The sequence below is a fragment of the Geotrypetes seraphini genome, chromosome 15, assembly GCF_902459505.1.
Source record: "Geotrypetes seraphini chromosome 15, aGeoSer1.1, whole genome shotgun sequence".
In the NCBI taxonomy this organism is placed as follows: domain Eukaryota; kingdom Metazoa; phylum Chordata; class Amphibia; order Gymnophiona; family Dermophiidae; genus Geotrypetes; species Geotrypetes seraphini.
The window spans coordinates 32,988,542-33,015,353 of NC_047098.1; the positions used below are offsets into that span (position 1 = coordinate 32,988,542).

Genomic DNA, 26,812 nt, shown 5'->3' on the forward strand with positions numbered 1-26,812 from the left:
GGCGCCTCTCCTCCTCTCTGCTTCTTCCCGGTGTAGTAATTTCAGGGTTAGCAGATAAAAGGGATTTCCAGAACCCAATGGTTTGTCCAGGTTTTGGAAGTCCCCAAGCTCAGGGCCCGCATCCAGAAGGCCTCCGCGCAGGCACGGACATTGTCGCGATGACATCACGCGTAGGGTTACCATATGACTCCAGAAAAAGGAGGACGGATTGAGACGTCCAGGTTTTACTTCCATTGCTTTCAATGGAAGTAAAACCCAGATGTCTCAATCCGTCCTCCATTTTCTGGAGCCATATAGTAAACATTACATTACATTAGTGACTTCTATTCCACCTGTGCCTTGCGTTTCTAAGTGGATTACATTGGAAGATAGCTGGACATTTCCAGGAAGTTACAATTGGAAGATAGCTGGACATTTCCAGGAAGTTACAATTGGAAGATAGCTGGGCATTTCCAGGAGGATACATTACATTGGTAGATAGCTGGGTTTCAAGTTACACAGTGAGGTTTCAGGTTATATTTTGTGACATAGAGAGGGGTTACCAGAGGGATGGGTAGTTTGCGGGATATTTGCAGAGGGGATGGGAGGAGGGGGAGGGTAAGTTAACTGAATATGTTTTTTGAATAGTAGTGTTTTTATCTCTTTTCAGAATGCTTTAAAGTCAGTTGTTGTGGTCAACAGATTGGAGATGGCGGGATCAATTTTTGCTGCTTTTGTCGCTAGGAGGCTGTCATACATTTTCTTGCGTTGAGTACCTTTGAGTGGTGGGTAGGAGAATGGGTTCTGGGTTCTCCTTATTCTGGGTGAAAGGTTTCGATTTATGCGATTGTTTAGGTAGGTAGATACAGTTCCGTTTGTTACTTTGTATAATAGACAGTATAATTTGAATTGGATTCTGGCTCGTATCGGCAGCTAGTGTGAGTCTAGGTAGGCATTGATGATGTGGTCAAATTTTCCAAGTGAATAGATTAGTCTGAGAGTTGTGTTCTGAACGGTCTGTAGTTGTTTAATTAAGTTTGTAGAACATGGTAGGTAGAGGATGTTGCAGTAATCCACTAGTCCTAGTACAAGGGATTGGACTATGATCCTGTATTGTTCTTTATTGAAGAATTTTCTTATTTTTCGAAGGTTGCGCATGGTGAAGAATGCTTTTTGGGTAGTTTTGTTGATTTGGGTCTGCATTGTGCAGCATCTGTCTATCATTACTCCATGGATTTTAAGAGATGTCTGTATTGGGTATTTGGTTGCATTAATTTCTAATTCTGTTATGGAAGGGTTTTTGTCCTTTTCAAGCAGTAAGAATTTTGTTTTATCCGAGTTAAGTTTCAATTTGTGGCGCACGTGCGCGGGCCCAAGTTTAGTGTGCTGGGGCAGGAAAAAGTTTGTGAGACACTGAAGTATTTCCTTGGATTACTCTCGAGTCTGTTCCCTTTCCCCTCATTTTAGTTATAAGAGACTTGCCTTTGTGCATGTCTCTATCATATCTCCCCTTTCTTACTTTTTTCTGAACTATACATATTGATATCTACAAGTCTGTCCCTGTACTCTTTATGATGAATACCACTTTTCATTTTAGGCACCATCCTCTGGACCGACTCCATCCCATTTACATTTCTTTGAAGCCGCAGTCTCCAAAATTGTTCACAGTGCTCTAAATGGGGTCCCACTGGCCATTCCTCTCCCTATGCACCTAAGCATCATTCTGGCTTTTGCCATTGCCTTTTCTGTTTGGCTACATTAAGATCGTCCCATACGGTCACTCCTAAGCCCTGCTCTTTTTTTGTGCACAGAAGTACTATACTTCTCCTTTGGGTTTTTGCAGCTGAACGCATGACCTTGAGGTTTATTTAGCATTACATTTTAGCTGCCAAATTCTAGACCATTCTTCAAGCTTTACTAGATCTCTTCTCACATTATTCACACCATCAGGGGTGTCTGCTCTATTGCAGATCATCTACAAAGAAGCAAACAGTACCAGACAGTCCTTCTGCAATATTACTCACAAAATATGAAAAAGAACCGGGCCAAGAACTGATCCTTACTACGCAACACTGGTAACCTCCCCTTTGGACTTTTTAGTCCCCTTTCAATACATCCATCCATGAACCTACACAGAGAATGGAATAAAAGCATAATGGGGGTAACCTGCACTGAATAACAGGTACAACCTATGAAGGTGGGGTGGGGGCAGGATAGAGTAACAGGTATAACCCTGGCTATTTTTATGGGCAGACTGGATGGACCAAGGTGGTCTTTATCAGCCAGCATTTAATATGTTACTATGTTTCAAGGTCCTCAAAGGGGTGGGCAATAAAGGGCAACCACGCTAGGTTTAAGCTAGGAGGTGGGGATAGTAACCATGCTGCCCTTTTGAGCAAGTCTGTGAGCACATCCGCCTGAAAGTGAGGTGATATGAAAGCAACCCTTACCCCTGGGGTTCCATTTTGTCTGCAGGCTACCCCAGTCTCATTTCCTTATCCTGTTCACCTCTCTTTTACTCTTCTCTTCCCTAAACCAAACTGTCTCTTTTCTCCAGACTGTGCTAGCTCTCCTTAGCCCCTCTCTTCCCCGAAGTGTCCTGCACATAGTTCAGCTCCTGTTTCCATTAACCTGTCCTGTCTCATTTTGGTTCCCTTTTCCCATGACAAAGGCAAAAACTGCAGTAATGATGTACAAGATGGCAAGTTTTTAATGAACAATCATAAAAAAAATATAAATATAATCGTAAAACAGTTTGTGTCCAAAAGGATTGATGAACCTGGACCCAACACGGTCCGTGTTTCGAAGAAACACTCCTTCCTCAGGGGTCCTATAATGTATCATATACAGAAAAACCGGTAAACAGCTGAGCAAACTGTAACTGCTCCTACGCAGTGCAGTACAGAAACGAAAGTAAAAGACGCCGCGAGAAAAAGAGGGAAATAAATCTATGAAATGTACTGACATGATGACATCACTACGGAGACCAGATGGAGCAATGTGGAAGAAATAAAGTGAAATAAAATGTAATTGAACATATCTTAAATGTTTATAAAGAAATACTTTTCCCATGACCCATTCTGCCTCTTTGTATCCCCCTCTCCCTCCCAACTTATTTCAACCCATCCTATCTCTCTTTAGTCCCTTTTGTCCTTCATGCGCTGCCTTCCTCTTTATTCTCTCTCTTCCCCCACATGCCTCATCCCGCTTTAGACCCTCTGTTTTCTCTCGCTTCTCTCATTTCTCCTTAGCCCTTATTGTACAGCTCTGAGTTGTACTCACACTTGGATGTCCAGTAAAATCCGCTTGTCTTCATCCACATGGATCCCCCAGATGCAGTCCTGCCCTTTACCGTAGGCTTCAGGCCAATTAGGGGATAGCACCACACCGGCTGAGTCAGTGATTTCTCCACTGCAGACAGCTACAATAAAATAAAAGTGAAGTGGCACCCAATGTCTATCCCTCCTCTTCCATCAATTACAGCAGTAGTAGGGTAGGGTGACTAAAGTTATAAGTTGTCAAGAAGAGATCTATCCAGGTTTTCAGCTATCTGCCTGGATACTCTGGAGAAAAAAAACACATGACTATGAACCCAGCATTCAGTGCATAATGCACTGTAAAATCAGGATTGTTTTATTTGTTTCTGATGACCTAAAACCATCAGTAAATGGTTTTAAATCTGATCTCAGGTGCCTTCTGTACAAAAGGGGGAGATTTAGGGGCACTGTGGGAAAAGCTGGGCAGCTCCATTTTAGACAGGTCATAAACTAAGACATGCAGGTCAGTGCCTCTCAAGTTTCACTAGTAGAGTCTATTCTAAAATACAGGAGAAACAGGCAGTTGCGTAGCGAGGGTGGGAGGTGCCTGGGGCAGTGGTGCCCCCTGCACCCTCCTCTCTGACCCCCCACTCCTTCTGCGCCACCCCTATGCCCTCGCTTCTTCTGCACCCACACACTACACTTGCACCGTCCTGTTCCACCCCCAAAATCTTCACAAGCACGAGCAGCTTCTCCGCCTGCTGCTCATGCTGGCTTTCCCTCTGACATCACTTCCTGGCCCCATGACCTGGAAGTGATTTCAGATGGAACCAGGCCTGTTGCTCGTTTGTATTGTTGAGTATGTAATGTGTTCATTTTTCTAAATAAAAAAAATTACAAAAATGAGGTACGGGACGGGGAAGGGAGGGCACAAGTGTGGCATGGGGGGCAGAGAGGTGCTGGTGCCTCCCCCCAAGACAGCATCTGGGGCGGTCCGTCCCGCTGTCCCCCCTCCCTACACCACTGGAAATGGGCATTTATATGCCAGGTATGTACAGCATAAACCTCCATTTAAGAAAAAAATTATGTATATAATATTGATGGGTTCAAAATCAGCACATACACACTGGTTATGTTTCTAAGGTCGCAAAGATAACTGTGCCAGCACAATGGCAATATAACCAGATAACCAGTTATCTTTGAAATCTTAAATATATAACCGGGTATTATCTCAATGCTGTCACAATGACTCGTTTCCTTGAAAATTTGGCATTTGTAGGGAGGAAGGGGGGCCTGGTGGTTAGAACTATTGTCTTAGTACCCCAAGGTTGCAGGTTGAATCCCAGCAGCAGTCCCTGTGACCCTGGGGAAGCCACCTAATCCCCCATTGCCCCAGGCATCACTATGAGCCCACCAGGACAGATAGGAAAATACCTAGAGCATCTGATTAGATTGTGAACAGCCCAGATGGCTGTGTCATTGGGCAGTATATTAAATAAGAATTAAACTTGGAATCTTGGGGATGGGGCTGGGGGACAATCTCCTCAATATCTCCAGGGGAACAACACTCAATAGCAGCTGTTTACAAACTTCTAAATGGGCTTGGCAGCAAGTGTAACTCCCAGCATCAACCATTTATGTTTAATCTCCTTCTGAAATGTGGACTAAACATCTATGAACTTGCCACACCCTTATCCAACCCCAAATGCATCCAGACTATTCCCCTTTGCCATCTGCATGCCCTTTAGTTTGATATGTGCATATTCCAGCTTAGTAAAATAGGGACTGAAAAGTTTATGGAAGTTAAACGTTTACGTGCAGGGTTAAGCTTGTCTCAAATGTAAATAGGGCTTATATAACAAGGACCTAAGTCTTCAGTTTTGAGCATAGCTGTTGTAGGGTGACATCTCTAGAAAGAGCAGGAAGCATTAGATATATACAGTCCAATACCCTTGTGTAAGTCCCTCAATACTGACCTCTACATGCTGGCTCTGTTTCATTCCACTGAGGATCGCTGTAATCCACGCACTCAATAATGATGGAGCCTTGTTCCAGGGTGTAGCCTGGATCACACGTGAATTCCACCACAGTGCTCACAGCATAGGAGATATCACTAGTTGTGAAGTTTCCATACTTGACAAAAGGTTCATAGCAGTGACCCTGTGCAAAGGCTGGAAGCAGAATCTAGTGTCAGGTTGTAGGCCAGTTCACACAAAGTCCTAGACTCTGCTATACCAGTTAACCCCCTCAAGTATTCCCAATCTCCTCATCTTCCACAGTCTAAAATAGTATGGTAGCCTCGCTAGTCCACTTTTAGAGGTAATGCACAGAAATTTGTTGAAAACGTTTTTGTTTAGGGAGGTATATCAATGCTAATTTTCTAGATTTTTTAAAGTGTTTTGAAGTTTATTAAATAATTGCTGTTTTAATGTATTTGTCTGTTATAAATTATATATGTTTGTTGGAATCTGCCTAGAAATATCGATAGAGCGGAATATAATTTTTTTAAATAAATAAAACAACATAAAAAAGATAAGATGATACCATTAAAAAAGGTAATTCTCTCCCACGTCATTGGCATCTACTATGTATCCTCCTAGTGATCCTCAGTACAGCCTATGTGATCCCCTCCTGTGGTTCCCTCATGTGTGACAGCTTCAGAAAACATACAGATGCTGATTATCTTGAATCTAATGCATGCACAGATCTGCAAGAATCAGATTCTTAGTGTCTGGTGCAGTCATAGCTCACCCTCATATCTTAGTGCCACACCCGTGGAGGCACCACTCCCATCTGTGGTCAGTTCTATGAAGAAGTGCTGTGTTCCACTGACAAGGCCCTCGATTGGGAGGTATTCCACTTCATAAGAGTCATACACAGGGGCAGCATCAATGTTATCTCCATTTCTGATGATTAGCCTGTGGAAACCAGAGCAGAGCATTCAAAATCTGTCCAAGACTCTACACGTCACTCATTTCAGGGAAAGACAGAATATCTGAGCTGGAAACACTTGACAAGTGTAAGGTATGGCACCTCCTGGTACTAAGGGCTTCCATCAGTACCCCTACAGAAATACACTCTTGGTGGGCAAAGTGGTACAGCAGTTGCTCTTCCCTTCTCTCTTCTTCTGCAGCACACAAAAGTACTACCATGTGATACATAACGAAAGCTTTCCTGTAAACCACCTCTTGCAGCTTAACAATGCCATATCTTTTTTGATAAAACTTCCAGAGAGGCAGCTCTGTTAATTTACAGCTGCAAAAAATACACAGAGGCAGGTGGCACATTACAGACTAACTGCTTTATAGAGGCAGAAGCTTTCAAGGACAGCAATTCACTTCTTGTAGGGGAGATATTAGATAAAGTATATTTTCTAGTTCTCTATTAGATCAGTCCAGAACAAATGGGTAATGTCTCTCTGTCAGCATCTAGAGCAGGGGTGTCAAAGTCCCTCCTCGAAGTCTGCAATCCAGTCGGGTTTTCAGGATTTCCCCAATGAATATGCATGAGATCTATTTGCATGCACTGCTTTCATTGTATGCTAATAGATCTCATGCATATTCATGGAGGAAATCCTGAAAACCCGACTGGATTGCGGCCCTTGAGGAGGGACTTTGACAACCCTGATCTAGAGAATGAGAACAATATGAACTCCCACTCTATATAGAGCACCATGCAGCTCCAGGCAACTCAGTATTCTCTATGTCCAGCAGATGATAGACTGGTATAATATGTTCTGTGACTGATTGGATATAACTGCTGGGTCTGGCTGGAGAACTGGTTCCTCAGTTCAGACTGGATGACGGGGGGTGGGGGTTATCCCTGGATCCATTGTTTACTATTACTACTAATCATTTCTATAGCGCTACTAGACATACGCAGAACAGTCATAAGAACAGCCTTACTGGGTCAGACCAATGGTCCATCAAGCTCAGTAGCCCATTCTCACAGTGGCCAATTCAGATCATTAGTACCTGGCCAAAACCCAAGGAGTTGCAATATTCCATGCTACCGATCCAGGGCAAGCAGTGGCTTCCCCCATGTCCTTCTAAATAACAGACTATGGACTTTTCCTCCAGGAACTTGTCCAAACCTTTCTTAAAACCAGCTACGCTATCCACTCTTACTACAACTTCGGACAATGCATTCCAGAGCTTAACTATTCCCTGCTCAAAAAGGTTTACAATCTAGTCAAGGCAGAGAATCTGGACAAGACTCTGCTCAGGTGGGAAAATTAGAGAGGGAACGATAAGACAGATATTGGTGCTTAGAAGGTGGGTTGGAGTTTGGAATTGAATGCATCTTTAAAGAAGTGGGCTTTGTGTCTGGATTTGAATACTGACAGAGACGGAGCTTGACGTATCAAGGCAGGCAGTTTGTTCCAGGCATATAGTGCAGCAAGATAGAAGGGACAGAGTCTAGTGTTGGCTGTAGAGGAGAAGGGTACAGATAAAAGAGACTTATCCGATGAGAAGAGTGCTCGGGGGGGGGGGAGGGGGGAGAGCAGAGATACTGAGGAATTGTGAAGCGAATACTCTTGTAGGTCAGTAAGAGGAGATTGTGAGCCCACCAGGACAGTCAGAGAAAAATGCTTGAGTATCTGAATAAATTCATATAAACCGTTTTGAGCTACCTTGGGAGAACAGTATAAAAAATGGAATGAATGAATAAATAAATATAATGGCAGGAGCCAGAGGGTCCCCTTGCCTTGATGGTTGGAGGAGGGGGGGGGGGGAAGAGCTCTCCCCAGAATTCATGCTTCTTCATCTTCCATTGGCTGTTATGTTTAAGAAACTGCACAGCAGATATAGCTTTTCTCCCTAAAGTTGTTTTTGTATTTCATTTGAACCAAGTATTCTCCTTGCCTTCCCTTACAGGAAAAGGACTATGGACAACACTTTAAAGCAGTGGTCTCAAACTCACAGCCCGGGGGCCACATGCGGCCCGCCAGGTACTATTTTGAGGCCCTCGGTATGTTTATCATAATCACAAAAGTAAAATAAAACAGTTTCTTGATCATATGTCTCTTTAGCTATAAATTACAATATTATTATTGAGACTTAGCCAAAAGGAAAGATTTATAAACTATAGTTTTTACCTCATGCAAAATTGTCATTTCTTTAATAAGACATTAACTACTTTTTTTGCGGCCCTCCAAGTGCCTATAAATCTGAAACGTGGCCCTGCAAAGGGTTTGAGTTTGAGACCACTGCTTTAAAGCTTTCCATTCTCTTGACTAGCATCAGGCCTTGCTGTGATGTTTAGAGCTGTCCAATGATTGTTGCAAGTCAAATAGGCTGTTTGCGGACTCTAGGAAGATTGAGGCCACCACAAAGACCATTGCAGCACGGTGGCTTAAGCAGGCCTATCCTCAGCCTGTCTTCTGAAAAGGGTACATCTCTGGAAGCAGTAAGGATCCCTTTCACCAAAGCAGTAGAAACGACATGGGCAAATCCTATACAGTCTCAACCACAAGGTGGTTTCAAGTTTATTTAAAAATTTCTCATACCACCTAATCAGACCAAACAGGATGAAAAGGTGACAGCGAAAGCTAGTAGGATGTTAGGTTGCATAGGGAGAGGTATGGCTAGTAGGAAAAAGGAGGTATTGATGCCCCTGTATAAGACTTTGGTTGAAGGGATGCATTTCTGAACCAGAGTGTCGGAAGCAGCGCAGAGCATTCAGCGCGCCGGCCTGCGCTAAAAAACGCTGTCGTGGTTTTGTAAAAGGGGGGAGGGGCTAGTGATATAATTATTCTTGCTGTGCTTCTTCTTTTTCTGTATGTGTTGGCGGTTCTGGTGTGTTTCTCGAGGGTTGTTAGAAGATCTGTTTTCCCTCCTACTCGGGGGGGGGGGGGATTTTGGGAGGGAAAATTGGCTACATTTGCTTTGTTACAGAAAATATTGAGCTGTTTGGAACTGAATGGTATCCTATATACAGCAGAGGTTCACAGATTTGTTCATAGTCTCAGTCTGTAGTAGAGGGAATAACCCGTTTGTTCTGGACTGGTCTGGTAGGGCTCAGGAAAAATAAATAGCAGTATGTTTCCATATTCACCTCATCTGCAAAAGTGGACCCTTGCTCTAGAAAGCTGAAGTCTTAAAAAAATCAGTTAGCATGCATCTCTCTGTGAGAGATCTCTTTTTTAATGTTATTTATTGTAAAGCTTTGGTATCTCAGTGTATTATAAAGAAAATGGAAGAAATCAGCTGCAATTAAGCCAAAATCCAGAGCCAAATTCTAAACTAAATAACCTCAAGACAATCCATTTTGCAATGGGGTGGTAGCCAGTATTAACAGTATATCTCTGTGGAGTAAGCAATAAAAGGCTTCCACTTATTTCTGAAATTTGTATTTTCCTATTTCATAACTTTCTCATGAATCGGGAACAAAAGGGGTTTTAGCCGATGTATAAATTTCAAAATAAATAAATGTGGGTTTGTTTGTTTTTTGGTTTCAGTATCTCACAATTGTAAGTTGTCCTGCCTCTGCTAATATGTGAGGGATCTAGTTGTGAGTGTTTCTCATTGTGCAGGGTTTCTTAGAAGCTGCCCCTCTTTCTACCCCCCTGGAGCTGCAGATAAACTGCTCCATCACCTGTCATCGTCCTCAGCTAGTGAAACCTTCTCAAAGTGCAGATGCAGCCGCTGATCCTCTGGGGCCTCCAGTAACCAGTGGCAGGTCAGATTGTGGCTGTAGTTTCCTGGAAAACCAGGAGACACTATGCGGCCTGTAGTAGCATTTCTGATCACTCCTCCACAGGCAGCTGCAACAGAAACAGAGCGTCATAAGCAAGAGGTCTGTGAGCAGTGCCGTAGTGAGGGTAGGAGGCGTCCAGGGCAGAAGTGCCCCCTGTGTTCTCCCGCTCCTTCCACGACACACATCCCCTCCCCTTCCCACCCCATACCTCTTTAAACCTTTGCCAGCGCGAGCAACTTATCTGGCCTGCTGCTTACGCTGGCATTGGCTTTCCCTCCTCCTGTGACCCGGAAGTGATTTCAGAGGGAGCCAGGCCGGCGCACGCAGCAGGGTAGAGTATGTTGCTCGCACTGGTGAAGATTTTAAAGAGGTATGGGGAGGGGGAGAAGGGAAGGAGAGAGTGTGGTGTTGGGTGGGGGGGGATGGCGCAGAGCGGTGCCAGCTCCCCTACAATGAAAGCGCCCAGGGCATTACGCCTCCTGCCCTCCCCCATACCACTCCACTCTCTGTGTGTGTACTTCTATATGTACATAAATGGAGTCACATACAAATTAATGTGTGTGTAAGTCAGGTTTCAAATCCTGCCAGCATGCCTACTAACCTTGGCACTACACCTTTCAATGCCTCAAGTACAAACCTAAGGCTAGATTTAATAATTTTCCCAGGTCTTCAACAGCATCGCCCTATGAAATGTTTAAGAAACATATGATGGAGCTACTGAAAATTCCAGAAGGTTCTATTCCACTAAAAGTGAACTGTTAGTATTTCTCATTTCTAGATGTAATTCTTCTGATCAACAACATGACGGAATTGAATTGGATCTTCGGTGGATATATCTGCTGTTTAGAACAATCTCTTATCAAGAATGCATACCAGATAACACGATTGTAACTTTGGCTTTAGTAGGAAGGCTACGATTGGTTATTTCAACTTTTCTTTAGAAACTGGAATATCACCTTTCATTATGGTTTCATTATCACCTTTCACAATGTATCGACCAGTTTCAATTCAAGAAACAGCTAAAAGCCTAAGGGGCTCATAATAATAATAAAAAACCCAAAACGTTCAAACAGTGGCCTAAATCGGTACTTGGACGATCAAAAAGACAGATGGTCCAAGTACCGATAATCAAAGCTGGTTTTAGACGTATCTAAAATCAGCTTAGGCCTTTACCCTGCCTCTAAACGCCTAGAGCGAAAAGAGGCATTTTTAGAGGAGGGGAAAGGGTGGAAGGTGGGCTGACCTAGATTTAGTCGTACAGCAAGTATAACCAAAAGTTTAACAAGGTTGCCCAGTCGGAACTTATACATTTTGACTTAGATGAAGTCAAAACAAGTATAAGTTCCGAACAGGGGCCTCTGAGCTGATTGCAGCTGCCGCGATCAGCTCAGCAGCCCAGCAACCTGCCCACCCCACCCCCGTAACGATCGTGGCAGGAGAGATGCCCAATCTCTCCTGTCAAAACCCCTACCTCCCCTCCCAACCCTCCTGCCGGTATTGTCGAGGGGTTTGGGGGCCTTGGCAGGAAGGCTTTGGCTCCCTCCTGCCGGTATTGTCGAGGGGTTCGGGGGCCTGTATCTTGGCAGGAGGGCTTGGGCTCCCTCCTGCCGGTATTGGGGGGGGGGGTTCAGGGGGCGGATCGCGTTCACGGCAGGAGATATTAGGCATCTCTCCTGCTGTGATCATTGCCGGGGGGGGGGGGGGGGAAGAATTCTGTAACTGGTATTACAGCTATTAGGCAAAGGACTCGCCCCTCCTTCGCCTAAAAGGTCTTGTTTTGGGCTTTTGGGACTTGGGCAATTTTTGGGTTGATAATGTGTTTTAAGGTTAGATGTAATGGTGGTCTAGGCGATTAAACTGCTGAATGTAGAGGTAGGCCATTCTTTAAAAACAAAACAAAACCTCATTTTGGACTTTTTTTTTGAGAATGGACATTTTTCCTGCTTCTACTTTCAGCGTTTAGGGGCTTAGGGCAATAGGGAACTTAGACGTTTTTTTGATTATGCCCCTTCACTTGTTATTCACAGCATTCTTATGATTTAGCAGTCCATTTCGAATAGAAGAGATAGTTCTTTCCTGTTGATTTTGAGATTTTAGTTTGTCATAATTATTGTTTTAACTGATGTGAACTGTTTAGTTTAAGCGGTGTAGAAAAGTTTTAAATAAATAAACTCAAAAGCCAGTTCTTAATACTTAGATGGAAGTTGGGGGGGGAGCATAATACCACCTGAAGTCCTGTTCTTTGTGAAATGTGCTTGCAAATGTGCAATTAAGGGGTCCTTTTACGAAGGCGCGGTAGCGATTTAACTCGCGGAATACCGTGCGTTAAACCGCCTGCCATGCTAGTACCTAAAGCCTCCATTGACGAGGCATTAGGATTTTAGGCTACCGCGGGGGTTAGCGCGTGATGAAATGTCCGACACACTAACCTTTGTAGCGTGCCTTGATAAAAGGAGCCCTAAGTTTCAATCTGTCAAATATGTTTTTTCATAACCTTTGCAATTAACAGAATTCATTGTAAGAAGAATAATCTAAAGTCCATCTAGTCCTAATTTCAGATTAAAATTTTCTTTCATATTTCTTTGCTTTTTGTTGATCTCCCTTTCATTTGAGGACCTTAGAATATAATGATTTAAGATCTTTCTTTTGTAAGTATAAAATACATATTTTTTTTCTGTACACGTCTATACTTGATTAGCATATTCACTGACAGTATTGTATCATCCTCGCCATTTGTATTCTGTAATTCGCTGACTGTCCAGCTCTCTTCACTGTGAACCGCCTAGAAGTCGTAAGATTATGGTGGTATAGAAGAAATAAAGTTATTATTATTATTATATTATTATTCCCTTCCCCCGTACCTCTAGTTGTTCACCCCCATGAGCAGCAACTTCAACGTGTTCCTCGTGACCGCGTCGGCTCTCCCGCTGACATCACTTCCGGGTGCTGTGCTTAGGAAGTGATGTCAGAGGGAGAGCCAATGGGATCGCGAGGAGCACGTTGAAGTTGTTGCTCATGGCAGTGAAAACTAGAGGTACGAGGGGAAGGGGGGTTGGGGAAGGAGCGTGGGGGGAGCAGAGATGAGGGTGGGGGAGGGGGTGCCATCTCCCTCACTACGCCACTGGATGGATTCTAGATCCATTCCTGTCAACTGTCCCTGGATATGCCCCTGATTCCTCTGGACAATCTTCTGACTCCTCCTAGACATCCCTCCGATTCCCACCCTCTGGATGATTCCTCAACCCTTCTCCCACATCTAAAGGCAGGAGGGGTGCCCAATTGCTCCTCCCTCTTTCTCTGCCCCTTGAAAGATGGTGGTGCCAGAGGCAGGAGTGATTGGGATTACTTCTTCTTTTAGGGGCGGGTGGGGAGTCAAGAAAGCCAGGTCAGAATTAAGGGGGTGTCTTTGGGGGTGCTGGAGAGCAGAGAGAAATTCTGGACTTGGCAGGGAGGGGAGGGAGAAGGAGAGATGCTGAACCGGGGGGAGGAGGCAGGAGAGGGATAGGAAGGATGCTGGATGTTATGGAAGGGAAGGTAAAAGGAGAGATGTTGAACCCTGATGAAGGGAAAAGGGCATTACGCTAGATAAGGGGGCATTTGAGAGAGACACACAGATTGATGGCAATGGATCAATAGATGTTATTGGCATACACTACACTAGTTGGTGTTGTTGGATCTCCTTCAGTTGGATCTAAAGTAGCCCTGACTTAAAAATCAGGGAATAGCACTGACTTAGATTGTAAGCCTTCTAGGCTGTATCTGAATGTAACTCACCTTGAGCTACTGAGGAAAAGGTGTGTGCTAAATCAAATAACATATAACCTAGAGAATGTCAGGTTCTCTCTTACCCACACACTTAGGCTCCTTGCCGCTCCAGAAAGGCCGTGTGGCATTGAGGCAGGTGACAGTGTGGGGTCCCTGCAGCTTGTACCCTGTACTGCAATAGAAGAAGGCTTCTCCCCCAGGATGTAGGCTGGTGACGGACACATCTCCATAGGCAGGACGACGAGGGAAGCGGCAGCTCAGCAGGTAGGCTGCAAGAGAGAACAGTGCATCAGGAAACAAGGGGAAGGAGCTTACACAATATACAGTGGCATACCATGCTCCTCTGGCTGAAGCACCCCCCTTCCTCTAGACAATGAGGGGTGAGTGGAGCGGTCACAGGGCTGTGGTCTACATGCACGTAGCCGTCAGCTTTGCTGGTCCCCTGCCCTGTAACAGGAAACTGACATCATAGGGGGCGGGGCTGGCAGAGCCAAAGGTTGAACGCATGCAGAGAGACTGGCCCCTCAACCACTCCAAGCACCATCCACTGCCTACATCGGGGTAGACTGCCCTCACCGTCTCATCCTTAGTACACTAGAGGCAGTACACACACTGCTTCAGCTGCCAGTGGCCAGAGGCTAGGGCCTAGTGCTTAGGGACAGAGAAGATGCAGATTTTAATGATTAGACATGGAGATTTACACCAGAGGAGGCAGAAACAGAAATTGCGTTAGCTCCAGTCAAGGCACTTGGGCTTGTCATGCCGCTGGGGCTTGCGTGCATCTGAGAAGCTGAAAGCTATGCTGTTGGTAGTTTCACTAGCAGCAGGGCCTCCCAAGGTTGTCAGGTTTCAGCGGGAATGTCTGACTAATGATGTACCACCCGTCTGGGCAGCAGCAGACAGGCAGGGTTGGAGGAGGAGGATCGCGTTTGATGCGACAACGGCGATAACATCAAATTTATACTGCGCAGAAGAATCTGTATTCTGCCACGAACACTTGATGATGTTCGTCAAGTCGCTAGGACTCAAACACAAGTCAATGGCACTGCCATAGACAGCAACAGAAATGGATAATTCTGTCCAACTGCTGAGAGTGTGGCTTGATTTTAATCACACTGAGGAGTAACCTAATGGTTAGGACAGCGGGCTGGGAAACTGGATTTAATTCCCACTTGTCCATGTGAAGTTGGACAAGTCACTTAGGGGCCCTTTTACTAAGGCACGGTAACTGATTTAGCGCACGCTAACCGATTTAGCATGCACTAATCAATTTAGCGTGTGCTAACGATTAGCTCATGCTAAATGCTAACGCATCCATAGGCTAATCATTATCGCATGCCAAATCGGCAAGCATGCCTTAGTATAACAGGGGGTTAATCCTAGTCAGCTCACAATCTATCTAATGTGCTTGGGGCAATGGGGGGATTGGGTGACTCACCCAGGGTCACAAGGAGCAGTGTGGGTTTGAACCCACAACCCAGGGTGCTGTAGCTTTAACCACGGTGCCACACTCTTCCCCCTTAGCTAAGCTGTGGGTATGCACCCAAAGAATGCCAAACAGCAGTCATCAACACACATATAAGCAGCATTATTCAAAAGGTGCTACAGAGTAGAGACCAAAACACACACACAGTACCCATCCTATGAACTCCAGAAGGAAAATGTCTTTGTCATAATACAATACAATTTTTATTTGCATACCGCCAATTCCTCCATGAAATTCACAGTGGTTTACATGAGTAATTATGGTGATACATATTAAAAACAAGTGTTACAATATTTAGGATTTATTAGTAACAAATTCATGAAATAGATAGATCTTTTTTGAAACATTTAAAATTAGATTGCTAGTTAATATGAGTTGGTAATGCTTTCCACAGTTGTGCTGCTTGATCTGCCCATGTGGAGCTAAAAGTTATATTATATCTAATGTTCCTAATGTTCAAAGATGGATTATTAGAAAATTTAACGAGATGTGGCATATAATCAGGAGTTTCTCCAAACCGTATTTTAAATAGAATACAATAGAATTTATAAAGTATTCTCCCAAAAATTTAAATTGAATCAGGTTGGGCAGACTGGATGAACCATTCGGGTCTTTATCTGCCGTCATCTACTATGTTACTATGTGTAATTCACATAAATAAGGTGTAATTTTATCACTTTTTTTCAATCTGAAGATTAATCTAATGGCTGTATTCTGGGAGCCTTAGCAATAAATTTGACAGATTGAAATAACAATAACAATCTTCTATATATATAAAATCGGAGGTATGTATGTGTGTATGTGCCGCGATCACGCAAAAACGGCTTGACCGATTTGAACGAAACTTGGTATGCTGATCCCTCACTACCTGGGATGATATGTTCTGGGGGTCTCGCGGCCCACCTGCACACGTGGGCGGAGCTACAAAGAGAAAATCAGATTTCACCCATTCATGTCAATGGAAAAAATGTAAAAAGCTGCCATTCTCACAGTACCGTATTTGCCGGCGTATAAGACGACTATTCAGTACCTTAAAATCCTCCCCAAAGTCGGGGGTCGTCTTATACGCCGGGTACTGTTTACATCACAGTTCTTCAACCGGTGCCGGTCCGCAGAAAATTCCTGCTGGTCCGCACAGGACCGGCGAGATGGACCCGTTAAAATTTCTGCCCCGATGGTGTTTGCAGAAATCTTTTGTTCCTCCCAGCCTCGGGCGATCAAGACAGGCGGTCATTCCCTCTGTGAGTCTCGCCTATGCGGAAACAGGAAGTTGAAACAAAATAGGCGGGACTCAGAGAGGGAAGGTCCCGACGTTTGCAGCCTGTCTTGATCGCTGCCCCTGCTGAGTCGCCGAAGAGGGCCGCGGGGAAAGTGCAGGCAGAGAGAAGATGGTCAGCGTGCGCGGGGGAGGTCAGCGTGTCGATTGGGGCCATCAGCAGCGTTTGTGCTGAGTCTGCCCACGTGCAGGATGCGGCGGGTAGGGGCCTCCGACTCGTCTTGGGCGGCTGGGCCTGCGGTGCAAAGCTGTTTTTGCCGGCTTGGGGGGGGGGGGGTCGCGAATCGGAAGAAGGGGTAGTCTTATACGGCGAGTATATAACAAACTCTATATTTTAACTGTAAAAGTTGGGGGGTCGTCTTATACGCCCAGTTGTCTTATACGCCGGCAAATACGGTAATTCAAAAACGGCTTGACCGATTTGAACAAAACTTGGTATGCAGATCCCTCACTACCTGGGGTGATATGTTCTGGGGGTCTCGCGGCCCACCTGCACACGTGGGTGGAGCTACAAACAGAAATTCACATTTCACCCATTCATGTCAATGGAAAAAATATAAAAAGCTGCCATTCTCACAGTAATTCCAACTATAAAACACTTTCTATGACACTATAACCACTAGGGACATCGTTTCTATTCTACCACGGACACCATACATATAGAGTTTGTATGTTCTAACTGTGTTTGTAACTGTTTCCTTCATGCACCCCAGTTCATAATGTTATTACATTACATGAGTACTCACATATCCTGAACTAGGAACACAGGTTCCATTCTGAACCGGGAACAAACTACATGGAGTTTCTTTTCAACCTGAGTTTCCACATATTGAGTTGTTTAAATCAATACTGAAACTTTTGGATGCCACTTATTCCAACAGATCTTCCTTTTCAGTTTAAGAGATTGCAAATTCCAGTGAGACTTGCATTCTCTATCACAATCAACAAATCACAGGGACAGACTATTACATACTGTGGAGTAGATTTAAGATCCCCCTGTTTTTCCCATGGACAACTCTATGTTGCTTGATCAAGGGTGGGTTCACCCAAGAATTTATATGTTCTTGCTCCTGGAGGTGAAACTAAAATTGTTGTTTATAATCAAGTTTTGTGTTAGTTGTATTGTATTCATTTTGTCAAATATTTCACATTATAATTTGATTATTGAACTTTTTATAAAGCTGTAAAAAAATAATTTCATTCACCACTATAAAGTATATTTATTTCAATCCATTTACTGTGTTATTGCTATAATTAAATACCCGTGCAACGCCGGGTCATCAGCTAGTAATATATATAATCTAGCTTGCAAGAGAGATTTATTACAAAGGGCCACTGAAAAGTTCTATAGTCACTTCCTGAATATTTGGTTTATACTTACAGCCTCTTTTACGAAGCCACGCGGCAACAGCCCCGAAGCCCTTTAAATCTCTTTGGGCTTCGGGGCCGTTAGCGCTGCTTTGTAAAAGAGGCCGTTAGTTTTGATCTCCAAGAAGCAGTCATTTATGACGTCCAGGAATTTTACCTCCCTAGCACTCCCCAGAAGTTTCATTGTTTTGACGTGTTCTTTGCTCTGCATATGAATTGTCTATGGATTCCCAATGTGAAGCAGGAAGATTCAACCCCTGACGCCGTGTAGCGAAACGACGATTTCACCGTCGGGTGCAACTGGCTGCAGCGTTCAGATATGGCAGCACACCATGGAGGTGTTTCAAGAAAGCTCGGACATATATGTTTCGTGTCTCTGCTTACATTTTCATAGAAACGGATTGACACATAAGATTTTTTTTTGGCATGCTGTTCTTTTTTTGCATGAGGGTAGTTTGCCTCAAGGCTGTTGCAATGCCTTTACATTTTTCCACCGATTATACTAGCTACACTAATGTTCCATTTGAAAGTGACTTATAAGCTTTCTTTTCTATTAAGTGGAGTTTTTTTTAACCTATGAAGCTGAATTGAGATTTTTTTCCTCCACTTTTCTTTTCTATTTGAATGAATACAGAAAAATATTACAGAGATTACACCATTTTATACAATTAGTATATAGAACCAAAACTTTACCCACCCACCCTTCTATCAATTATTAATAATAAAAGACAACTTTATTTATTACATTGATATGAAGAATTCATATCAATTTCTCAATTACCTATCCGTCCCACCCCGGATATGTAAAGAAGATTTTAGAGAAAAATATATAAACCATTAATGTGAATCAGCAAATAAAGCCAATGGACTCCATACTTTGTTAAATGAAACACTGGACCCCAAACATTCTGCATTCATTCTCTCATATTTGTATGTATTACATACAGTTGTCCACCAAAATGTGAAGTTTAATCTATCATGGCTTTTCCAATTTTTTGTGATCAATTGAACAGCTATTCCAGTCAAAATTAGGAAAAGACGGCTTTTATAGTTATCAAGGGGAGGTTTAACTTTTCTGTGAGTTGTGTATGGCAGTGTGTATGAGTGTGTGGATTGTTGGCCTTGCAGCATTAAAGGGCACCCATTCTGTTTTTCCTATAGGACATTGGTTTGATTTACTGTGATTGTTTGTGTGCCCTTTCCTTAGTCATTTTTGAGTAACTGAAATCACTCATTATTATTATACGGTTGCCCAATTCTCCAGCTTTCCTAATCTTGGAAAACATTTCTTCATCTGTCTGCTCATTTTGTCCCAGGGGATGGTAGTATAACCCTACCTTTATATTCCTATCCATATGGATTCCACACTGCTATCTATGCCGTGCAGAATGTTTATTTTATTTGATTCAATTCCCTCTTTAACATATAATGCAACTTCCCCCCCCCCCCTCCAATTTGATCTACTCTATCCTTGTGATATAATTTGTACTCAGTGTCCCATTGATTGTCCTCCTTCCATCAGGTCTCTGAGATGCCTATTATATCTACTTCATCATTCAGTGCTATATACTCTAACTCTCCTATTTTATTTTTTAGGCTTTAGCATTTGTATACAGACACTTCAAGTTGTATTTTTTCCTTGTAACTACAGGTTGCTAAGAAGATAGGGAAAATTTGAGTCTTTTACTCTGCCTTCCTCTTAAACCCTCCTGGCTTTCTTTCACCATTATTAAAACCTCTCTACTGAGACTCCCTAAATATCCAGTTTCAATAGTATCTTTCAAGGATACCTCACACCGAACTATCCGTTCCTGGGCGACTGCTGGCTTTTCCCCCCCGCATCTCAGTTTAAAAGCTGCTCTATCCCCTTTTTAAACGTTAGTACCAGCAGCCTGGTTCCATCCTGGTTAAGGTGGAATCCATCCTTTCGGAACAAGCTCCCCCTTTCTCAGAAGGTTGCCCAGTTCCTAACAAATCTAAATCCTTCATCCCTGCACCATCGTCTCAACCACACATTGAGACTTTGGATCTTTGCTTGCCTCTTGGGCCCTGCGCGAGGCACTGGATTTCAGCTTTCTACCCAAGAGCCTAAATTTGGCTTCCAGAACCTTCTTCCCACATTTTTCTATGTCATTGGTACCTATGTGTGCCAAGACGGCTGGTTCCTCCCCCAGCACTATCTAAAATCCTATCTGTGTGACGAGTCAGGTCCACCACTTTTGCACCAGGCAGACAGGCAGACAAGTGATCAGGCGATCCTCACACCCAGCAGCCACCCAGCTATCTACATGCCTCATGATCAAGTTACCAACTACAATAGCTGTCCTAACCTTTCCCTCCCCTGGAGACACATCCTTGGTGCGAGAGGATAATGCATCCCCTGGTGGGCAGGTCCTAGCTACAGGATTATTTCCTACTTCACCAGGGTGATGATCTCCTCCTAGGAGACCTCTCTCCTCCAAGGCAGCACAGGGGCTACCAGACTGGAGGTGGGACTTCTCTGTAGGTTCCTCTATATACTTCTCTATTTCCCTCAGCTCCTCCAAGTCTGACACTCTAGCCCAGGGATAGGGAATTCCGGTCCTCGAGAGCCGTATTCTAGTCGGATTTTCAGGATTTCCCCAATGAATATGCATGAGATCTATTTGCATGCACTGCTTCAATGCCTATTCATTGGGGAAATCCTGAAAACCCGACTGGAATACAGCTCTCGAGGACCGGAGTTCCCTACCCCTGCTCTAGCCCAGGGGTCTCAAAGTCCCTCCTTGAGGGCCGCAATCCAGTGGGGTTTTCAGGATTTCCTCAATGAATATGCATGAGATCTATGTGCATGCACTGCTTTCAATGCATATTCATTGGGGAAAACCTGAAAACCCAACTGGATTGTGGCCCTCAAGGAGAGACTTTGAGATCCCTGCTCTAGCCTCAATGACTGGATAGCGATCCTCTTAATTAATTAATTAAATCGTATTAAACTACTAGGAATATATTAGACTAGTATAGAGAGCCTTAGGATTTTATTATTTGATCTATTTAATGTTTCTTTCTTAGATAGCCTTAGGGTTATATTGTATGCCTATTTACCCCCTATTTTACTAAGATGCGCTAACCGATTAGCACATGCTAAATGCTAACGTGTCCATAGACTAACATGCATGCATTAGCATTTAGCGTGCGCTAAATCAATTAGCACGCGCCAATCGATGAGCGCACCTTAGTAAAAGAGGGCCCTAGAGTTTGTGATTCTTGAGTTCTCCTGCAAGTGTAGGACAGTGAGGGTATGATCAAGGTGAAAAGCAAAGGAAGGGGAAACGAGAATGTGACACGGGAGAGAGGGAGGGGGAGGAATGGGGGAGCACAAGGACGGAGCTTAGATTACTCAGTGGCTTAAGCAGGTGTTAAAGGGGCATCAATAGTTCTTGTGCAGGAGGCAGTGTGATAAATTAACAGAAATGAAGATATAATGGGCCATCTCCATCTCGCAATGGATTTTCCAGGGCCCGATGTTTGGTACCAATCATTAATTTCACAGCATGATAAATGACTCCCTGGGCTTCGCTAATGGGAAGCATAAAATATGGCTGTGTGATGTCATGCTGCTTGACTCAGAGAAGCAGGCTATATAGCACAAGGAGAAGATATGGGAGGAGAGGGACAGCTTGCTTTCATGGCTTTGCAAGAGCTCAAGTGGGAGACTGGAAGGAAGGGGGCATGTACTGGCAGAGAGAGAGAGAGAGAGAACTAAGATAGAAGGTGATTTTCTGAATCTGAATCTTCTGCTAATGATTTAAGTCTTGGGTTAGTCTCTCGTGGTCTGTAGTGTTTGATTTCTGCATGACACTGGAGGAAGGCCACAAGTCTCGGGCACAGTAGTATCTGCATAAACAGAGTAGCTTAGGCCAGGGGTAGGCAATTCCGGTCCTCGAGAGCCGGAGCCAGGTCAGGTTTTCAGGATATCCACAATAAATATGCATGAATAGATTTGCATCTCAAGGAGGCAGTGCATGCAAATCCATCTCGTACATATCCATTGTGGATATCCTAAAAACCTGACCTAGCTCTGGCTCTGGCTCTCAAGGACCGGAATTGCCTACCCCTGGCTTTAGGCCATCTTCTTTCTAATCTAGTAACTATTAACTTCGTGCAGCATGCATAATTGTACATATGGAAGCATCAGTAGTTTGCCGTTTCTTTATATCCAGTGAAGCATTTGAGAAAGGGCCTCGCTTTCTCAATAAAAGGGATGTTTCACATATACAGTAAGCGAGTCTGCAGAGAGAAGGACAAACTCTTAATCTAACACATGGAAAGAGGTCAGTTATTTAGTGAACCCAACTGCTCACTTATTCAGAAATTCACACAACCATTCACCCTTCAAGTACTTGTAATGATGTATTTGCAACTGTGACCTAACTGTAGTAGTTTTAGACTCTGTTGTAAAACTTTCAACTGAATTTCGGTACTTAGGGGTGATTTTTGCCATCTTGATTACTGTAATATCACCCATATGGCAATTTCCCAGAAGAATATGCAGAGATTACAACTGGTGCAAAATGTGGCAGTCAGGCTGATTTTTGGGTTGAAGAAATCTGATCACGTAACCCCTTCCTACCGACTCCTGCATTGGTTGCCGATGGAAGCATGTGGCAAGTTCAAATCTGGCTGTTTAGCACCCAAATATATAATTTTTCTCTTTCTCAACCAATAGACAAAAGTGAAGCTCACACCTGAAGTTTGTCTCACCACTGGTTAGAGGATGTAAATTTAAAAAACATCATCAACATCTTTTCTCTTATCAAGCTGCATCATGGGGACAAGATCAGGGACAATGACTTATGCATGCTAATAACTATGGGGAATTTAGGAAACACCTAGAAACATATCTGTTCCGGAAGTACTTTGATAGCTGAACTGCACAATCTTCCCCACAACAATTGATCTCTAGAACTGTTAATCACCAATCTCTAACTTTGTTAGTTCTACTCAATTTGTAGCATTTTTTAAATCATTATAAACCGCATAGAACTTCACGGTCCTGCGGTATATAAATAAACTGTTATGTTATGTTATTGCTGACTCACAGCTATCTTATAGACAGCATGTGCTGGCATTAATAAAGAAAGTTTATTTTAAGTTATGACTTTTGGGCAAACGTTACTACTATCCTCCACTGAATGACTTCAGAAGTAGACAATCAGCTAACACCGGTGCCTCTCCTTCTGTCCAGCCCTCTTTCCCTGCTGGCACCCCCTTCTGGCGTCTCAGGGCCCTTCTGGAGGGCCTTCGTGTGTGGGCAGACATGATGATGTCATGCATGCGCGTGACCTCACCGAGGTGACGTCTGCGCATTTCCGGACGCCTCGAACCGTGGCCACTACGTCTAGTGTGCCATGGCTCAGAAAGTTTGCGGGACACTGCAATAGGTAATGAAGTAACTTGCCCGAGATCACAAGGTATATCAGGGGGAGGAGTTCTTCACCTGCTGCTGTAACCGTTAGGACGCTCCTCTACTTAGAGATGTTTCCTAGAGCGTAGGACATTCTCTGCGATTGCGTATGCTTGCTTCCCCACATTCCTGCAATTGCATGCGTGCGTGCTTGCCTGTCCCTGTGATTGTTTGTGCGTCAGTCCCACTGCGTTTGCTCTGTGTTTAGGTTTGTTTCTAATCAAACACATTCCAAAGTCATTTGCATTATTTGAGTTGTATTATTTTATGACCATTTCCCAGTGGGGTTCTGCTGCTGCCGTGCGGCTGATCATCACCACAGTGTTATCAGCGGCTTCCCTCTGTGATTAGGCTAATGTTTGTGGAAACATCATAGAATCTTCACACCTCACAATCCTCCCAGAAGATTATACGGCCCCATTTCAAACCTCTCCTTCTCTTCCCTCCCTGTTTCCTTTGGGAAAAGCATAAAAAGGTTGACTACAGAAAGGTTAAGCTACAGCCTCAGCACCCTGAGGTTGTGGGTTCAAACCCATGCTGCTCCTTGTGATCCTAGTCAAGTCACTTAATCCCCCCCCCCCATTGCCCCAGGTACATTAGACAGATTATGAGCCCACCGGGACAGACAGGAAAAAATGCTTGAGTACCTGAGTATGTTTATCATAATAATAAAAGTAAAATAAAACAATTTCTTGATCATATGTTTCTTTAGCTATAAATGACAATATTATTATTAAGACTTAGCCAAAAGGAAAGATTTAATAAGAATCATATTTATTAGATTTTAAATACAAATAAAAGAGTAAGAAACATTTCAAATACAGCAAGGAAGAAACAAAATTTACAAAACTATGATATAATCAACATTATCAATAAAAACAAATATTCCCAATTCCTTCCCTTTGACCCCATCCCAGAGCTGTGATTACAAAAGAAATAAAAAAAGAAAAATCACATCATGACATATTATTTAAAATACGACTACGAGTATCTGGTGTTAAAGTGTCTAAATAAGGTTGCCAAACAGTGAGAAATTGTCTCTCCTGTCTATTATCCCATTCTAATAATCGCATACTTTCCATTGTCAAAATATGTAACATTCTAGTACGCCAAAGGAAAGATTTATAAACTATAAAGTTTTACCTCATGCAAAATTATCATTTCTTTAATAAGACATTAACTATTTTTTCTGAGGCCCTCCAAGTACCTACAAATCCAAAATGTGGACCTACAAAAGGTTTGAGTTGGAGACCACAGGCTTAACTGTAACCATGACATCCTGTTTGTCTTTGGGAAGCAGAGCTGAGCTTGTGATGTCATAATGCCTCATTCCACCAATAAGAGCCAACATCATCAGTGATGTCACAATGGATTGATTGTCTTGTTCTCCCCTCTGGCCTCCAACCCAGCCAGCAGATTAACCGTTCCCCTTAACTCAGTGGTCTCAAACTCTTTAATAAGACATTAACTATTTTTTTCTGGGGCCCTCCACGTATCTACAAATCCAAAATGTGGCCCTACAAAAGGTTAGAGTTTGAGACCACTGCTCTAAGCTGAGCAGGAGTCCTCTAACTGTATTTCTGTCGCTAAGGTGATGGTGGTGGTGGGGGCACTGCTTCAATATTGTGTTTTCAATTGCTAGGGACAGGCAGGTTCTCTGGCGTCCTGCATAAGGTTGCCAGACGTCCGGAGTTCCCCGGACATGTCCGGGGGTCCGGATAGCTTTTCAAAACCCAGCACTTTGTCCAGGTTTTGAAAAGAAATCACGTCGGGAAGGGGAATCCGCCATGCGTAGATGCAACGCGGCGACACCACATGCACGCGTGCTTGCATGTGACATCATTGCATCCACGCATGCGTGGATGCCTTCCTGCCCAACAAACAGGCAGCGGGGGTGGGTGGGTGGGGGCAGAGCTGAGGCATAACAGGGCAGGGTTGGGTGGAACTAGGCGGGTCTGGGGGCAGGTCTAGGGGTCCTGCATAGTTTGCCCGTACCTTACTATTGAAAATGTGAGAGTGAAACAGCATCCCCTGCTGGCAGAACTGTTGGTGGAGGACTCAGCATAGAGGAGGGAGAGTGTGGCACAGTGGTTAAAGCTACAGCCTTGGCCCCCTGAGGTTGTGGGTTCAAACCCGTGCTGTTCCCTGTGAGCCTGGGCAAGTCACTTAACCCCCCCCCCCCCCCATTGCCCCAGGTATATTAGATAGACAGGGAAAAATGCTTGAATAACTTCATGTAAACCATTCTGAGCTCCCCTGGGAGAATGGTAAAGAAAACTGAATGAATGAGTAAATAACAGTACTTGTAATGTGCTCTACAGAGCATCTTTCTCAAGTTGCTAGAGTGTGTACAGGCAACATATTAACATGTGCTTTCTAATCAAGTCAGTAGTGCTCAATACAATTGGAGCAATTTCTGTATCTCTGTTGCATTTTTTTAGTCTCTTTTTCCTTATATTGTACCAAACAGTTGTTTGGTATTGACACTTCTATTAGCAATGCATTCTTGTGTTTTCTCTCCAGGTCCAATTTTCTTGTGTTGAGCTTTTTATCAGTTTGAATGGGAATGTCTCAGGTGATCACAGCTTCCTTCTCTACAGTTCTATCAGGGCTGTGATCCTATTGTTTTTCTAGTACAATGATGTTACATTATTTACAAAATTATCAGAGGATGAGCCACAGTATGTTACTGTATTTTTCTGTATACAGGCCAGCTGACATTAGTGCATCACACCCAAAAAGATGTGTCCCCATTTCCCCTTATATTCTATAGACCTGGATGCATAATCTGATGTTTAGGACTGAATTCTATATATTGTGCCCAGTGGTACAGCGAGAGTAAGAGGCGCCTGGGGCAGTGGTACTCCCCATGCCCTCTTCTCTGCCCCTGCGCCTTCCATGCCAACCCCCCCCGCTTCTTCAGTGCCCCAATGTGTGTCGGCGGCCAAAAAAGCAAATAGGATGCTAGGAATTATTTAAAAAAGGGAAGGTTAACAAGACTAAGAATGTTATAATGCCCCTGTATCGCTCCATGGTGCGACCTCATTTGGAGTATTGCGCTCAATTCTGGTCTCCTCATTTTAAGAAAGATATAGTGGTGCTGGAAAAGGTTCAAAGAAGAGCGACCAAGATGATAAAGGGGATGGAACTCTTCTCGTATGAGGAAAGACTAAAATGGTTAGGGCTCTTCAGCTTGGAAAAGAGATGACTGAGGGGAGATATGATTGAAGTCTACAAAATCCTGAGTGGAGTAGAACGGGGTCAATTGGATCGATTTTTCACTCCGTCAAAAATTACAAAGACTAGGGGACACTCAATGAAGTTACAGGGAAATACTTTTAAAACCAATTGGAGGAAATTTTTTTCACTCAGAGAATAGTTAAGTTCTGGAACGTTGCCAGAGGATGTGGTAAGAACGGATAGTGTAGCTGGTTTTAAGAAAGGTTTGGACAAGTTCCTGGAGGAAATGTCCATAGTCTGTTATTGAGAAAGACATGGGGGAAGCCACTGCTTGCCCTGGATTGGTAGCATGCAAT

General features: G+C 43.7%; 1 protein-coding gene across 6 annotated transcripts in view; it reads right to left on the bottom strand.

Annotated features, from left to right (window-relative positions):
* Positions 1-26,812, bottom strand: part of SEZ6 (seizure related 6 homolog) — a 449,183-nt gene that overhangs the window by 45,625 nt on the left and 376,746 nt on the right. For all 6 annotated transcript variants that reach the window (XM_033921141.1, XM_033921145.1, XM_033921140.1 and 3 more), the window contains 5 exons: positions 13,784-13,969; positions 9,834-10,002; positions 5,988-6,154; positions 5,213-5,407; positions 3,262-3,400 (listed from right to left, as the gene is read on the bottom strand). In XM_033921141.1, coding sequence (XP_033777032.1) covers positions 3,262-3,400; positions 5,213-5,407; positions 5,988-6,154; positions 9,834-10,002; positions 13,784-13,969 — 856 coding nt within the window. The remainder of the gene's footprint in view (positions 1-3,261; positions 3,401-5,212; positions 5,408-5,987; positions 6,155-9,833; positions 10,003-13,783; positions 13,970-26,812) is intronic.